At 41.7% G+C, this 16,788-nt stretch overlaps 1 protein-coding gene across 4 annotated transcripts in view; it reads left to right on the forward strand.

Annotated features, from left to right (window-relative positions):
- The window catches only part of LOC149141871 (uncharacterized), a 371,617-nt gene extending 358,008 nt beyond the window's left edge, over nucleotides 1-13,609 (forward strand). For 3 of the 4 annotated variants that reach the window (XM_089448940.1, XM_089448941.1, XM_089448943.1), the window contains 5 exons: nucleotides 12,225-12,302; nucleotides 12,537-12,635; nucleotides 12,853-12,903; nucleotides 13,098-13,154; nucleotides 13,329-13,609. In XM_089448940.1, the coding sequence (XP_089305066.1) occupies nucleotides 12,225-12,302; nucleotides 12,537-12,635; nucleotides 12,853-12,903; nucleotides 13,098-13,154; nucleotides 13,329-13,400 (357 nt within the window). In that variant the 3' untranslated portion in view covers nucleotides 13,401-13,609. The remainder of the gene's footprint in view (nucleotides 1-12,224; nucleotides 12,303-12,536; nucleotides 12,636-12,852; nucleotides 12,904-13,097; nucleotides 13,155-13,328) is intronic. The other variant, XM_089448942.1, reaches the window with a different exon arrangement.
- Nucleotides 13,610-16,788: the final 3,179 nt, after the last annotated feature.

Consider the following 16,788-nt stretch of genomic DNA (forward strand, 5'->3'; position numbering starts at 1 on the left):
CTCGATACATCAACTTCCATAAATGTCTAGATAGACGTGTTACCCGCCCATGTGGGTAACTCCTAAAAGAATTTTTCTCCTACTGTTCTGCTTGCCAGCCAGCAGCGCTATGATGATCCACAGAGAGCTAGCGTCAGATGCCTCTCATCCATGCTCCAATTAGGGCTTGCTTTACATCTAGCCTACTCATCTGATGAAGGTGGGTCATCAAACATGAGCTAAATTAACCATTTTTATATTCAAATGCTTTTGTTTAATATTTAAGCACATTATAATATGGATCACCGGTTGAACAGGATGATAGACCACTTTTGGTTGTGTTACCCACCAAAATGGGAAACCCCATAGGAGAAAACTCTTCTCCTACACTTGAAAATTAGCCGGAGAGCCAATAGCCCTTGACAACCACCATTAGCTGATGATATACCTTGTATCTCCACCACTTGCAGCAACCATTTGCTTCTCATCCATCTGGCATTAGCGCTTGGATGAAGGTGGGATGCCACTCAAAGCTACTTATACTTGTTTGTTTTTGGGCATTTAGTATGGATTATGCGGTGATCTAGAAGATTGACAGGATTTGACCATGATCTTGTTCACTCACCTTACTTGGGGGTTTATTCTTTGATTCTAGTCTAGTGGGACCTCCCTTAAGACCATTTTGCATATAGGAGGGGCACTACTTGGGAAGCCCTAATTGAGATAACATAGTTCCATCTTCCCATATCTCATAATTAACACCTTCCATCTCACATTACAAGCCCATACCTCAACTCCATTCTTCGCGTTCAACTTGCCATTGGTTCTTGGGGATTTGGCACTCATATGTTCACAAACCTTAAGTAGGCCCCAAAAACTTTTCCCTTAGAGGTTGATGCAACTAAAAGAAATAGAAAGAGCATATCATGGCCACAAAAAAAATAAAATAAAGAAAATTCAAAATGCAAAATATGGTCAGGGACATAAAGATTAGCACATGGGCTAAAGTCTAGCATGAGCTCTAGCTCACTGATATGGCCATCACCTAGTTCTTGAGCACTTATTGCTCCATTACATCAAAAGAAGGAACTCTTGCATGTCCCAACCCTGATGAGCAATAAAATGACTCATCTTAAAGGGGTAACACATCTACTACATCATACAATTCAAGATCCAGCCCTTGAGCTATAAACAGTAATTCAAAGAAAAATCAAGAAGTAAAAGGCGCACAAGAGTGGTGGAAAAATAAAGGTCGCGCTGGTAACTCATGCCTTCATGAACACTCCCTCCTCACATTTATACACTCAGGATGTGGACACCCCATCGACTGGTCCCTTTGACCATGGCAATGGGCCATGAAGTCTCATCCCCTCCATTACCATCATTATTATTCACTAACACCTATCCAAGTTGAGTTCCTCAAGGGAGTTCAAATTTCTCCTTTGGGGTGGTCCCCACATTCCACCATCCAAATAATTTTTCCTTCTTTCTAATGTTTTGGAGCCTCCCTTCTCACAAAATTTAATTTGATGTCTCTCACCCACTTTTCCTAAGTTTTATGCCCAAAAATTGTCCACCATCAAAATTGCAAAAATTTAGAACTCACTTAGCAAATTTTAATTAAAGGGAATATTATACATTATAAGGTGGAGCTTTATATCCAGGGCCAACCCTTGCAATGGCATCCACCATGGGTAGATAGACATAAGACTTTGCATAGTTGAATGAAAGACAATTATGGCACCTGTTGACCACACTTTATCAACAGTCCAAGAATCAGAGTACAAAGCACCAGACAAATTTTTTCAAAGATCAAATTCATCAATCAACGTTAATATTATCATTGTAAACCCAATTTCTGCAAAGTTTATTGTAAATGATGCTAGTATGACCATTAAGCCATGTAATAGCACCTAGGTAAGCCTATGATTTTTGTCAAAGGATTTCAGCCCAAGAAGTTTTTTAACCTCCCTGAATTATGTGTCTTTGTAAACACGGATAATCGACAAAAAATTTCATCCAGTTATAACCCCAAAGCTAGGGTGGAATTCTTTGACAATGTCTTAGGTGACACTTAGTGTTTATCGAGTCTATGTAAAAGTGTGTTTAGGAATAATTTTAGTGCATGGTTACTCATAGTTAGACACCATGGTTAAATTATTTTATTATAAACACACTTAGTTTCATAGTATATGATATTGTCTTGCAAAATTGGGTAATGTCTTGAGGGTCTATCTCTAAATGTGTTTTCCCCTTCTAAGGGTTGATATTGTAATAATTCGATGTAAAAACACATTTTAATGCATGGTTACTCATAATTAGACACCATGGCTAAAATATTTGAACGTGGAAAATTAATTAATCACCTCTAGAGTCAATTAATTAATTTTTCTACAAAAGTTAAATAAAAATCTTAAGCCAAAAAATTAATTAATTTTGAGCCAAAAAAATAATTTGAGAGTAATTAAATTCTCTCCAAGTGGAAAATAATAAAAAATTCATTGGTCAAAAAAAAATAAAAATTGGAGGTCCTCCACCAAGGGAAAATGGATATTTTTAGAAAATTTGACCCATTGACCTTGGTGGTTAAGTCAAAATGAATATTTTGAAGATATTAGTCCAAAATATTATTTTTTTGATTAATAAAAAAAGGGGTTTTAAGAAAAATTCAAAATTTTCGTCAAAAAAAAATCAACAATGGAGATTAAAAGAAGATCAAGTTATGTTCAATAGATGAAATTATTTTGACAAGGATCAGGCCAATTAGCCGTTATTTCCACTTGGAGGGGGTTTCTTCTCTCATTTTTCTATATACGGAAGTTATCAAGCTCTTATGATCTATCTTTGGATGTTATGTCCCCTCTAATTAAAATCACAAGCAACATCACCATTTTGCAATTTTGGTTAGGAGGACACAAATTTTGGCTCACAATTTAGGAAGAGTAAATAAAATAAAAAGGGCACTCAATTTTGGGGGAAAAGAGAGACACCCACTTTGGAGGAAAAGGAAAATCGTGGAGCTAGTGGAAGGTGGGGGCCACCCCATGGGGAAATACGCACTCCCTTGGAGAGTTCAATTTGGAGGGAAAAGGAAGAACTTAGAAGAAGGGGATTAGTTCAGTAGAGCCAAAAAGGAGGGAAAAGAGGCTGAAATTATGTATAGAAGGGAGAGCACTCATTTTGGGACTTTTGCTCATTTGACATCTTAACATTATTTGCTCAAGCTGTTTAGTGTTGAAGTTTCTAAGTCTACCAGTTAGAAACCCTGCATGCACTTTATCTGATTTATTCCTACCTACTTGTTCCGTTACTTAACAAATTATTTACAATTTAAATACTGAAAATAAACACTAGTGCATGCTCAACATATTACAGGTCAACAACTGAAGGAAACAAAAACAATCACACCAAATGACACTGTTATTTTTGGATCAATGTCCCCGGAAAAACCCAATGTGGGAAAACCGGTGCAGTTATCTAAGGGTTTTCTTATTAAGCAATATCAGAGTACAATCTGGGTGTCAAATCCGGCCTACCTAACAGAGAATTTCCTTGGCAGTAATACCTCTCAGTTTGAGACAAATTTCCTGGATGAAACCCTAGATAAATCTTTCGGTAGCTTGTCAGCTCCAATCTGCCCCAAAAACCCCATCATTTGCCTTTCTGGACTGCGTGAGCCTCTCCCTGCCTAGCGCTGGCCCTGCGTCACTCTGAATGGGTCTGCGTCAGCCTCAGGAGGCCTTACGTCAGCCTTCTGGCCATCTGCGTCAGCAACGCTGGCCTCTCTGAAGCTCTGCACAACTCTCGGCTACCTCTACGTCGCCCTGCATGAGCTCTGGCTGCTAATGCGTCACTCTCCCTGGCTACTGCACTGCTCTCCCGACACTATCTCTGCCTCTCTGTCTTTCTGTACACAGTGCCCCTCAGCTGCAACTCCGATCACTGATTCTATCTCTCTTAGCAAACCTTGCTTTAGAGAATAGAATGATTGATCACTCTGGTGTATTCTCCAAGTGACCCTCAAGCCTCCTCTTATACATTTCTAGTTGACATATGAACAGTCGAGATTAAGTCCCTAATCAATGACTAGGATTATATCTGGCTTGATCCATGTTTTTTGGACCATTCTAACACAGTTTCATATTAATTCACATTAATATTTTAATTTCCCTATGTTTAGACTTAGGGACTCCATTAAAAATATTAATTATTTTAATAACTCCTGAACTGTTTAGAATCTGCCCAAACCCTTTCTGGGTATTGGATATATCGTGTGCCATAACCTCTCCACCAAATTTCGTGGCTAGAGCACATCCGATGCTACCCCAAATCAACACTCCCTCTTAGCGAGGACTGTGCTCTAGCAATACTCCCCACTGAGTATTACTCTAATCATCCGACATCGGTCCATGTCCTGATGCTAGGCTTGCTGCCCACCATCCTGTGCACTACTGTATCCTCCACTGCTTCCCATGGTTCTGCAACTGCCACTGCTGCATCTGTACGACAGCTCCCTCTGCATCTGTGCTGCTGCTACTCCTTTCTCCCAGCACTGCATCCGCACTGCACCTCCTCTCATCATGTTGCATTGTGCTACCCACTGCTGCACTACAACTTAGTTACTGAGAAGTAATTAACTGATCTCCCAAATCTGACCTCTCTGTTGGGCTAGAGACCCTCCTGATGCTGAAGCTCCCTTTGTTGCTGACAAGTGCTCCCTCTCTGACCTCTGTGTCGCTGCAATAACTCCCTGCATCTTGCACTGTTGCACACCTCTTTGTGGCATCCTGCACTGGTGCAACACTCCCGTGCCTCTCGCACTGTTGCAGCCTGCTAGCCTTGCGCTGTCTTGGGACTCCTACACTGTAGCTCTCTTTGCTACTTCATCCGCATCCATAGCAAGGTCTAATCCAAGAGGCTGGGTACGTCGAGGATCCTGCCCCTCATCACCTGTAGTCCGCCTGACTACAGCTCGATGTCTCCCCACTTCCGCTCAAGTGGTGTGTGTGCATTCATGGCACAGTCATCGTTTGTCAACACTTCCTTCTCTACCCTTGCTGGCACTGCCTTAGTCTCTGAAGACTCTCCCTTACTCTTCTTCCTTGGACACTGGGTCGCATAATGACCCAGCACCCCACAGTGGAAGCACTTGATCTTGGAGAGATCCTTCTTCTTTTGTTTTTCCTGCTTTCCCTCAAATGTTAGGGAAACATCTAACTCCTCCTACTTGACTTTGATCCCCTTGCTGCTGCTACCCATCTTTGACTGCCGTCTGATCTCTTCTTGGCGAAGAGCAGCCCAAATCTCATCCCAAGGTGGAAGTGTCCCTCTGCCCAGTATACTCTGGACAAATACCTCCCAGTCTTCTAAGACAGCATTCAAGGTTGTCCTCACCATCAATTCCTGATCCAGCATGGCTTCTATAGCAGTCAACTGATTTCGGATCTCATTCAGTCGTCTGAGGAAGGTGTCAATCGGTTCTCCCTTCTTCATCTGATATGACCTCAACTAATTCTCTAGTAACATTCTTCTCTACCCAGAAGTATGCTGGTACAATTTCTTGAGGGCTTCACACATCTCATATGTTGTTTCCTTCTCGGCAATGTGTGGTACTACATGGTCTTTGACCCCATCAAGGATGATGCTCTTGTCCCTCGCCATTGCCTCCTCGTACTTGTCGTTATCATTTGGGTCAACTGGGATAGCTATAATCTTCAAGGCAAAGTTCTTGACACAATTTCTGTCAAGTACGGATAAGATTCTGGCCTTCCAGACTACGAAGTTCAACGCTCCGTCCAGCCTGTCTTAGTCTCTTACTCCGTGTAGTGTCATGATGGTCTTCTACTTCCCTCTTGGAAGTTCTCGATCTGACTCCCTCTATTTCTTGATTTCCCTCCTGGAAATCCTTCTATCGATGTCGAGATGCCCCCTACTCTGATCGTTTGTGCAACCGCACCACTGATCCGGGTTTCTCAGCTAGAAACCCTCAGTAGCAACTCCTTCCTCTTGGCCTTGCCCTGTCAGGTACTGTTTTGACTACAGTGCCTCACTAGCTCCACTCTGTAATGTTTCCATAGCCTTCTAAACCCCAGGAACCTGAAGGTGAGAGCTCTTAGGCTCTGTGCAATCCTGGCACCAGCATCCCGACCTCCTCAGCCAACTATGTCAGCCCTCCTAGCTTCTGCGTGGCTCTGTATGAGGCTCCCTTTGCCTTCCTTAGCCCCTGCGCTGCCTCTTCCTGGCTCACCCTTGATGATGCAGGCACTGCATCAACCTTCCCTTGTCACTGCTCTGCTAGAAACAACTTCTGTCACCTCGAGACAGCTGTTTTCTGTTGCTATTGCTTCGCTAAGCTGATGTCCTCAGTCCTCCTGTGATCTGCAATCACGCTCTGATACCATGTTGAAGTTTCTAAGTCTACCAGTTAGAAACCCTCCATGCACTTTATCTGATTTATTCCTACCTACTTGTTCCATTACTTAACAAGTTATTTACAATGTAAATATTGAAAATAAACACTAGTGCATGCTCAACATAATAAAGATCAACAACTGAAGGAAACAAAAACAATCACACAAAATGACACCGTTATTTTTGGACCAATGTCCCCAGAAAAACCCAATGTGGGAAAACCATGCAGCTATTTGAGGGTTTCCTTATTAAGAAATATTAGAGTACAATCTAGGTGCCAAATCCGGCCTACCCAACAGAGAATTTCCTTGGCAGTAATACCTCTCAATTTGAGACAAATTTCCCGTTGAAATCCTAGATAAACTTTCCAGCAGCTCCTTAGCTCCAATCTGCCACAAAAACCCCAACATCTGCCTTTCTAGACTACGTGAGCCTCTCCCTGCCCAGCGCTAGCCTTGCATCACCCTGAATGGGTCTATGTCAACCTCAAGAGGCCCTGTGTCACCCTTCTGTCCCTCTGCATCAGCAACGCTGGCCTCTCTGAAGCTCTGTGCAGCTCCCAGCTACCTCTGTGTGGCCCTGCGTGAGCTCTCGCTGCTACTGCGTCACTCTCCCCGGCTACTGCGCTGCTCTCCCGACACTATCTCTGTCTCTTTGTCTTTCTGTACTCAATGCCCCTTAGTTGCAACTCCGATCACTGATTCTATCTCTCTTAGTAAACACCGCTCTAGAGAATAGAATGACTGATCACTCTGGTGTATTCTCCAAGTGACCCTCAAGCCTCCTCTTATACTTTTCTCGTTGAGATATCAACGGTCGAGATTAAGTCCCTAATCAATGGCTAAGATTAGATCTGGCTTTATCCATCTCTTTTGGACCATTCTAACACAGTTTCATATTAATTCACGTTAATATTTTAATTTCCCTAAGTTTAGACTTAGGGACTCCATTAAAAATATTAATTATTTTAATATCTCCTGAACTGTTTAGAATCTTCCCAAACCCTTTCTGGGTATTGGAGATCTCATGTGCCCCAACCTCTCCACCAAATTTTGTGGCTAGAGCACATCCGATGCTACCCCAAATCAACACACCCTCTTAGCGAGGACTATGCTCTAGAAATACTCCTCATTGAGTATTACTCTGATCATCCAACATCGGTCTCTGTGTTGATGCTAAGCCTGCTGCCCCCCATCCTCTGCACTGTTGTATCATGTACTGCTGCCCATGGTTCTGCAACTTCTACTGCTACATTTGTATGACAGCTCCCTTTGCATCCGTGCTACTGCTGGTCCTTTCTCCCAACACTACATCCGCACCTCCTATCATCATGTTGCATCATGCTGCCCACTGCTGCATTGCAACTCAGTTACTGAGAAGTAAGTAACTGATCTCCCAACTTTGACCTCTCTGTTGGGCTAGAGACCCTCTTGATGCTGAAGCTCCCTCTGTCGCTGACAAGTGCTCCCTCTCTGACCTCTATGTTGCTGCAACAACTCCCTGTATCTCGCACCATTGCACACCTCTCGGCGCCATCCTGCACTGGTGCAACACTCCCATGCCTCTCGCACTGTTGCAGTCTACTAGCCTTGCGCTGTCCTGGAACTCCTGCACTATAGCTCTCTCTGTCGCTTCCTCCGCATCCATCTCTACCCGACTTAGCCAGTCCTGCTACTCCTCTTCGGGGCTCCTGTAGCAAGGTCTAATCCAAGAGGCTGGGTACCTCGAGGATCCTACCCCTCATCGCCTATAGTCCACCTGACTACAGCTCGATGTCTCCCCACTTCCGCTCAAGTGGTGCGTGTGCACTCATGGCACAGTCATCGTCTGTTAACACTTCCTTCTCTGCCCTTACTGGCGCTACCTTAGTTTCGGAAGACTCTCCCTTACTCTTCTTCCTTGGACACTGGGTTGCATAATGACCCAACTCCCCACAGTGGAAGCACTTGGTCTTGGAGAGATCCTTCTTCTTTCGTTTTTTCTACTTTCCCTTAGATGCTAGGGCAACATCTTCTCCTCCTGCTTGACTTTGATCCCCTTGCTGCTGCTACCCGTCTGATATCTTCTTGGCGAAGAGCAGCCCACATCTCATCCCAAGGTGGAAGTGTCCCTCTACCCAGTATACTTTGGACAAATACCTCCCAGTCTTCTGAGACAACATTCAAGGTTGTCCTCACCATCAATTCCTGATCCGGCGTGGCTTCTATAGCAGTCAACTGATCTTGGATCTCATTCAGTCCTCCGAGGAAGGTGTCAATTGGTTCTCCCTTCTTCATCTGATACAACCTCAACTGATTCTCTAGTAACATTCTTCTCTACATAGAAGTATGCTGGTACAATTTCTTGAGGGCCTCCCACATCTCATATGCTGTTTTCTTCTCGGCAATATGTGGTACTACATGGTCCTTGACCCCATCAAGGAAGATTCTCTTGGCCCTTGCCATTGCCTCCTCATACTTGTCGTTATCATTTGGTTCCACTGGGATAGCTATAATCTTCAAGGCAAAGTTCTTGACACGATTTCTGTCAAGTACGGATAAGATTCTGGCCTTCCAGACTGCAAAGTTCGACGCTCCATCCAGCCTGTCCTGGTCTCTTACTCCGTGTAGTGTCATGATGGTCTTCTACTTCCCTCCTGGAAGTTCTCGATCTGACTCCCTCTATTTCTTGATTTTCCTCCTGGAAATCCTTCTGTCGATGTCGAGATGCCCCTTACTTTGATCGTCTATGCAACCGCACCACTGATCCAGGTTTCTTGGCTAGAAACCCTCGGTAGCAACTCCCTCCTCTTGTCCTTCTGTCAGGTACTGTTCTGACTACAGTATCTCACCAGCTCCACTCTACAATGTTCCCACAACCTTCTAAACCCCAACAACCTGAAGGTGACAGCTCCTAGGCTCTGCGCAATCCCGACACCATCAACCCGCCCTCCTCAGCCAACTGCGTCAGCGCTCCTAGCTTCTGTGTGGCTCTGCGTGAGGCTCCCTTTCCCTTCCTTAGCCCCTGTGCTGCCTCTTCCTGGCTCACCCTTGATGACGCAGGCACTGCGTCACCCTTCCTTTGTTACTGCTCTGCTAGAAACAACTTTTGTCACCTCGGGATAGTTGTTTTCTGCTGCTATTGCTCTGCTCGGTTGATGTCCCTAGTCCTCCTGTGATCTGCGATCACGCTCTGATAGCATGTTGAAGTTTCTAAGTCTACCAGTTAGAAACCCTCCATGCACTTTATCTGATTTATTCCTACCTACTTGTTCCGTTACTTAACAAGTTATTTACAATGTAAATACTGAAAATAAACACTAGTGCAATCTCAACATATTACAGATCAACGACTGAAGGAAACAAAAACAATCACACCAAATGACACCGTTATTTTTGGACCAATGTCCCTTGAAAAACCGAATGTGGGAAAACCGGTGCAACTATCTGAGGGTTTTCTTATTAAGAAATATCATAGTACAATCTGGGTGCCAAATCCATCCTACCCAACAAAGAATTTCCTTGGCAGTAATACTTCTCAGTTTGAGACAAATTTCCCGACTGAAACCCAAATAAACCTTCCAACAGCTCCTCAACTCCAATATCCCCCAGAAACCCCAGTGTCTGTCTTTTTGGACTGCGTGAGCCTCTCCTTGCCTAGCATTGGCCTTGCGTCACCCTGAATGTGTCTGCGCCAGCCTCAAGAGGCCCTGTGTCAACCTTCTGGCCCTCTGCGTCAGTAACACTAGCCTCTCTGAAGCTCTGTGCAGCTCTCGGCTACCTCTGCGTGGCCCTGCATGAGCTCTGGCTGCTACTGCTTCACTCTCCCCGGCTACTGCGCTGCTCTTTTGGCACTATCTCTGCCTCTCTGTCTTTCTGTACCCAATGCCCCTCAGCTGCAACTCCAATCATCAATTCTATCTCTCTTAGCAAACCCCGCTCTAGAGAATAGAATGATTGATCACTCTGGTGTATTCTTCAAGTGACCCTCAAGCCTCCTCTTATACTTTTCTCGTTGACATATCAACGGCCGAAATTAAGTCCCTAATCAATGGCTAAGATTAGATCTGGCTTGATCCATGTCTTTTGGACCATTCTAACACAGTGTCATATTAATTCACATTAATACTTTAATTTCCCTAAGTTTAGACTTAGGGACTCCATTAAAAATATTAATTATTTTAATATCTCCTGAACTATTTAGAATCTGCACAAACCCTTTCTGGGTATTGGTGATCTCATGTGCCCCAACCTCTCCACCAAATTTCGTGGCTATAGCACATCTAATGCTACCCCAAATCAACATTTAGCTGGGTCAACAAAGTGTTGCAGGGCACATGAGATCTCCAACCGAAAATCTCAACCTACCTTCGGTGGACCACGAGTGCCATCCCTAGGAGGATTCTATACACTTCAGAGTGCTGTTCCAGGAGACATTGCAGGTGTTTTGATGAATTTCTGGGGCAGACTTATGCAGGAGCAAAATTTGCCCTAGTTGGAGGAGCTGTTATAAGTCAAAGCCTTTTCCGGGTTTTTGAAGGGAGTTGTTGCCTACATTTTGCAGGTGGATTAGAGTGATTGCAGGGCTTGCTTCTGTGGTAAATCAGCAGAGCTATCACTTGTTGTTTAGGGCCTGCGTGGGCCTGCGCAGAGGATAAATTGGGCAAATTCGTGGGAGCTTGGGGCTGTGGTTTGGAGCTGGGGAGGAGCAGGAATTTTCAGGGTTAATTGAAAGGAGTTTTTGCTGGAATTTTACAGTGGATTGAGGGCCATTTGCAGCTATTATTCAGCAATGCGCACAACTGGTGTCACTGGGCAATTCACACTTCTTGGTGGGTTTTCTGATGGCTAGTCGAGTGTCCAAATCCTTTCTGGGTTTGGTGGAGCAGCATGAGAAAAGGTACCAGCGGAAGTTTCAACCCTTTTGGAGCAGTATTGAGGTATGTACAGACAATTTCGTCCTGCAGCAACACCCAGATTTGCAAGGGCAACCCAGAATAATCACTACTTGCATAATAGTGCATGTAGATATGGGTAGACATTGATCCTTATGAGGAAAGCGACATTAAATGAAAAGGGAAAAACGAGGATACTTCAATCATTTCCATTGATATACCTCCAATAAATGAAAGCATATGCCGAGTATCTACTGGTAATATATGCAAAAGAAGGCACAGCTTATGTCCAGATCTGAGTTACCAAGTTAGTAAACAGATTATGAATTCATGTATCTTCATGTATAACAAGTTGTACATCCATTACATGATAAAAGTGCTGTTATTGTTATGCTAGTTTAATATTGAGGAACTTGGTTTTTTGAAGCTGAACTGTAGACAGAAACAATGTTAAATAACAATGTTAACTTTGGCTTTGAATCATAACAGGAACAATATCGTGGGGAATTAATATCTTGGGTTAAGAAAAGGCTTTTCTGAGTTGCTAATATGTGTGTTTGTATAATAATCATAGGCATTTCTGGATTTGTATTGGCATTGTCTAATTTAAGCGAAAAAGGTGCCACCTATAAAGGCAAAGGCGTGTCCTTGTCCTGCAGTATGTATTGATATACTAACTCCTGAAGTATGTTGAACTTTGTTTTCTTTGTCATGTGATGTAAACTGATCTAGTCCTATCTATGCTTATATCATATGTATAATGTTTATGAGAATAAAATGTTCTGGCTGCTCTTGCACAGTGTCTTATATGGGAGTGGCCTTAACACTTCCAATTTTTTGTATTAACACTTTTTTCCTGTGCACTTTGATTGACCTAGTTTTGGTCATTTGATGGACTTAATAAATTTATCTTATCTCATCTCATCTACTTTATGCTGAGTATTGTAATCTGCTTCTACAGAAACAGAAGTTGCAAAATTCGTCTCCACCAGAATTTCACTTGCCAAAAAGATTTTGGCAATATCTAGTGGAACATCAGGTCTTGTTGATTGTCTCCTTATGATTTAAAATTTGTGTAAAATGAGATGCCAACTAGATCATCTAATTCCTGCAAAACAGGCAAAAGCAATGTGACAAATATTTCTACTCGGCATTTCGTCAAATTGCTTTGTTAATTGTTACTTTAATTCTTAAGAAATGCAAGAAAATTTCCCTTTTGGAACATGTTCTCAATCCAGGCATTTCACCCACATGTCGGAAAATGGCATTGCAGGGATTGGACAGGAATACTTTATGGGCATCTGTATCTCACCACAGTTTGCAATTGCTTGCCTCCAGTATAAAGTATTTCTCTTTTGATCTTTCGGGAAAGGTGTGTTGCTGACATAACTTATGACTTTCCATTTATCTTTTGTATTGCAACATAAAAACCAGTTCACTGTATGACTATGAAAAACTGGATTTAAGGTAATTGTTTATATAAGTAATGTCATATGTTTCAAACTGCTGGGTATGTCATCTTTTTTGTAGTCAATGTGATTACAGTACAGCAAAATCAGCATTCTAGTAATATACTTCATTTGTGACAGGGTGAATTCAAGGATGAGTTTGTCACTGCTGGAGGAGTCCCACTTTCTGAGGTTATTGGGATTTCATATTTTGAAGCTGTTAGATGAACTGTTACCTTGTGAAACTAGAGAGATATTTGACAGTGTTTGTTAAATGTTGCTGAAACAATTACAGTTCACTAACATCATCTGTACATTTTTAATCCTTTCAACAAACACTCGGTGCCTTTCATTATTGAATTACTCATGTTATTTTGAACATGCAGATCAATCTAAATACCATGGAAAGTAGGACATGCCCTAATCTCTTCTTTGCTGGAGAGGTAGTCCTTGCTGTTACCTTTTAGTAATTTCCCTTTCTTAGCCATATCTTTCCATTTTATAATCTTATTATTCAAGCTTTGTTTAAGTGAAGATTGATCAATAAGGTCTGTCTATTTGACCTTATTCATGCTATGGCAATCTAAACAATATATAACTTGCAAAATTGATTGAAGGTGATAAATGTTGATGGAATCACTGGCGGCTTTAATTTCCAGGTAGCATTGATTTCTGTCCTTTGGGTTTAACATTGTTATATTGAAATTTTAACTGTAATTTGCCACTATGGTATAAATATGAACTCATTGAATGCCGAAATAGCTATGAACATTGAACATCATTATCGGAGTGATGCCGATGTTTATGTCATATACTCAAACAAGCCTAAATAGTGTTGCCAAATTTTCATATTTGATATTCCATAATCATGCCTAATATTGACAACCTTATAGCTAAATTTCAAAGGCCCATTTAAAAGATATCTTTACAGTTTTGAAAGATCTATTTTAGGGCAATTGCTAATCAGCTAAGGATGTACTGGGACTAGAATGCAGTGTAGGTAAAGGATATCCCCTCAACTTAGTAAAATTGGAGGCTCATTATGAGACGAGCTTTTAGAAATTCTTTGCTAGTTGAATGTGATAGGATTCAAAGTTTCATGCATTGTGACTGGACAATCGAGGTTTGGTCTTGCAATAGTTCATTGATATGAAATTAGAAGTAATTTTTACCAAAGAAAGAGGAAATGTGTGGATTTGTACATGAACCAAATGAAATGAGTAGGTTGATAACAACACAAAAATATTTCAGGATATGTTAGGATGAAGACGAACTGGTCCTTTATTCTGACAAGGATCAGAGCTTGGTACAAAGGGAAATTGCTAATTATTGCAATTCTGTATGGAACTCCTAAGGATATGTCTATAATAAGGATGTTGCTAATTTTGTACTAATTTGATTCCTACAAAAGTTGTTCGTTTGATAATCACTGGCTTAATCTCCTCATGGAAAGACTCCTACAAATAAGGAGATTGAGACCACCATCAATTGTGTGAGCTTGGATAGTATAATGATAACATGAACACATAAACGAAACCACGATTGGATTCATAATAAGAAAGCAAAAGCTTGCTCATAAATTGTTACAAGCTAGTTCCAGTCAATCCTCTTTATGAATATGAGATTAGACCAAAAAAACACACTAAAGTGAAATAAAGCATAAAATAACCTAATGTCCAAATGACATTATTAATGCTTATGTCTAATATGATATATCTAGTTGACCATTATAATTTGATATTTACTTTGACACCCTCAATAGTCAATTTACTAACTACACCAAGCTTATCTTGGAATTCTACATATTTTTCAAGAGCCAAAGATTGGTGAAAATGTCTGCAATATGGTACTTTGTGGGGCAGTACTACAGCTCAATATATCCATCTTGTACAACTTGTCTAATGAAGTGGCAATGTATTTGAAAATGTTTGGTATGTTTGTGGAAGACTGGATCCTTGGCTAGTTTGAGCAACCCTTGATTGTCAAAGAGTAGGGATGTCAACTCTATCTATTGCATCTTTGTTTGAAAGAATCTTCCTAAGCCAGACTACTTCACATGCTCCTTTCACTGCTCCTCAATATTTTGCTTTGGTCAATGAAAAGACTATTGCACATTGTTTCTTGCTGGTCCATGTGACTACAGCCATGCCAAGGAAAAAAATATATGTAGATGTTGATTTATATCATCCACACAACCTACCCAAATTTAATTTATAAGCCCACATAGCCTAGGATCTTTGCTTCTGCTGTACAAAATGCCAATGTCAATTGTCCCTTTCACATATCTCAATGCTCGCTTTGTTGCAATCCAATGCTCTACCTTCAACATTGTCATAAATCTAGAAATGGAGTGCACAACATAACTCAAATTAGGCCTAGTGGCTATAAGATATATCAAGCTCCCCACTAGCTGCCTATAGATCTGTTACCCACTAGCCTATGCATAACTCCCCAGGTGATATTTTTCCTCATTTTGATCCAGCTTGCCATGCAACAACCCCACTTTGATCCATAGATAGCCACTCTTAGTTGCCTCTCAATCACTCTTCGATTTGTGATTTCTTTCATCTAGTCAATTCACCTTATGAAGATGGGTCTTCAAATATGAGATATGCTAACCATTTATTTATTTAGGTGCTTTCATTTAATGCTTAAAGGAATTCTGGTGTGAATTTGTAATATCCCTAACAGGAAATAACAATGATAAGAAAGGAAAGTACCAACATGCAACACAAAATTTTAACCCATGCATAAACAACAATATACAACACTAGAAACTGCTCCAAGCTGAGCCATTTTATTCAATATTAAGTGAATAAGATGGAGTACAAATATGTGGAAATATGTGAACCTGGGCTTGTCACAACAAGCAACGCCAAAAACCCAGGTGGAGATGAATCTCCCAAATGCTGAAAATGGCTCTGCTACAAGGACTATGCCCAACCAAAAATAATAGTTGCAACTACTGGGAATGAACTGCTGATTTAGCCCTAGAAACTGCTCAAAAAATTCAGCGAAATTAGCCACAGCCTGTACACCTCAAACCCACAATAACCCAACAAGGAATTGGCCTACTTCCAGCTGGTCCGGGAAGCCCCAAAAATGAGCACTCCTCTTTGTGCTTGGTGTACACACAATTGAAGGAAGAATGCTGCTCTCAAGCCCCAAACTCCTCCGAAAATCTCTTTAAAAGCTCTTCTGCAAATTCCTCTGGCAATACCTCAAAATCCCAACAAGTATCTCTCCCCAAATCCCACAGCTTTGCACCATGCGTAAGCCCAGCCAGTGACCCTCTCCGCACTGCCAGAAAGTAATAGAAAACCCCCTCCAAACTCCCTTCACTTTAGACCTGCAAAACACCCAAAAACTTTGGCAAATACCAAGGCAACACACTTTGAAAAGCCTAGAAACCAATATGCCCTGTAGCTATTTATCCCAAGAATGCATGCTACTTCTTCTACGCCCAGTCTGCTCCAATTGATGGTCGAATACACCTGTAAATCTCCTCGGAACAACTTTGAAATGTAGCAATAGACTCCCCTAGGGTGGCATTGGAATTTAACCAAAGAAAGAGGTGAGATTAATGTTGCACGAAGCGGCCCCCCCAGTTCCAAGCCCGGAAGAGCGTCCCGTGCGGAAACGCCTAGGAAGCTTCGCTGAAAGCGCGCTTCCGATTTTTTTTGCCGCTTTCTGGACTTTTCGGAAGCGTGGCTCAGAAGCGCGCTTTGTACGGCGCTTCGAGTGTCGGAAGTGTGGCGCTTCGGAGGAGGAAGCGTACACTTCCGGAAAAGCGTTAGAAAATCTTTTTTTTTTCAATTTCTTTTTTAATTTTAGGTGAGTTTGCTTGTTGGGGGTGGGTCCACCTTGGGTTAGGGTGACGAATGAAGGCAAAAAAAATATAAATATAGCAAATGCTCCCTCATGGTAATGTTAAATTCTTAAAGTAAAAGTGACATTCTCCTTTATTTTTCATTTTCATTCTTTTACTTAAATTTTTAACATTACCATGAAATGACTCAGGATGTTTGAGAGTGGTTCTAGCCTCATTGGACTTCATATGGAGAAAATAGAATTTCA

Source organism: Pinus tabuliformis, chromosome X (assembly GCF_031772625.1).
Source record: "Pinus tabuliformis cultivar Carrire ecotype Pingquan chromosome X, CPIR1, whole genome shotgun sequence".
Lineage (NCBI taxonomy): Eukaryota > Viridiplantae > Streptophyta > Pinopsida > Pinales > Pinaceae > Pinus > Pinus tabuliformis.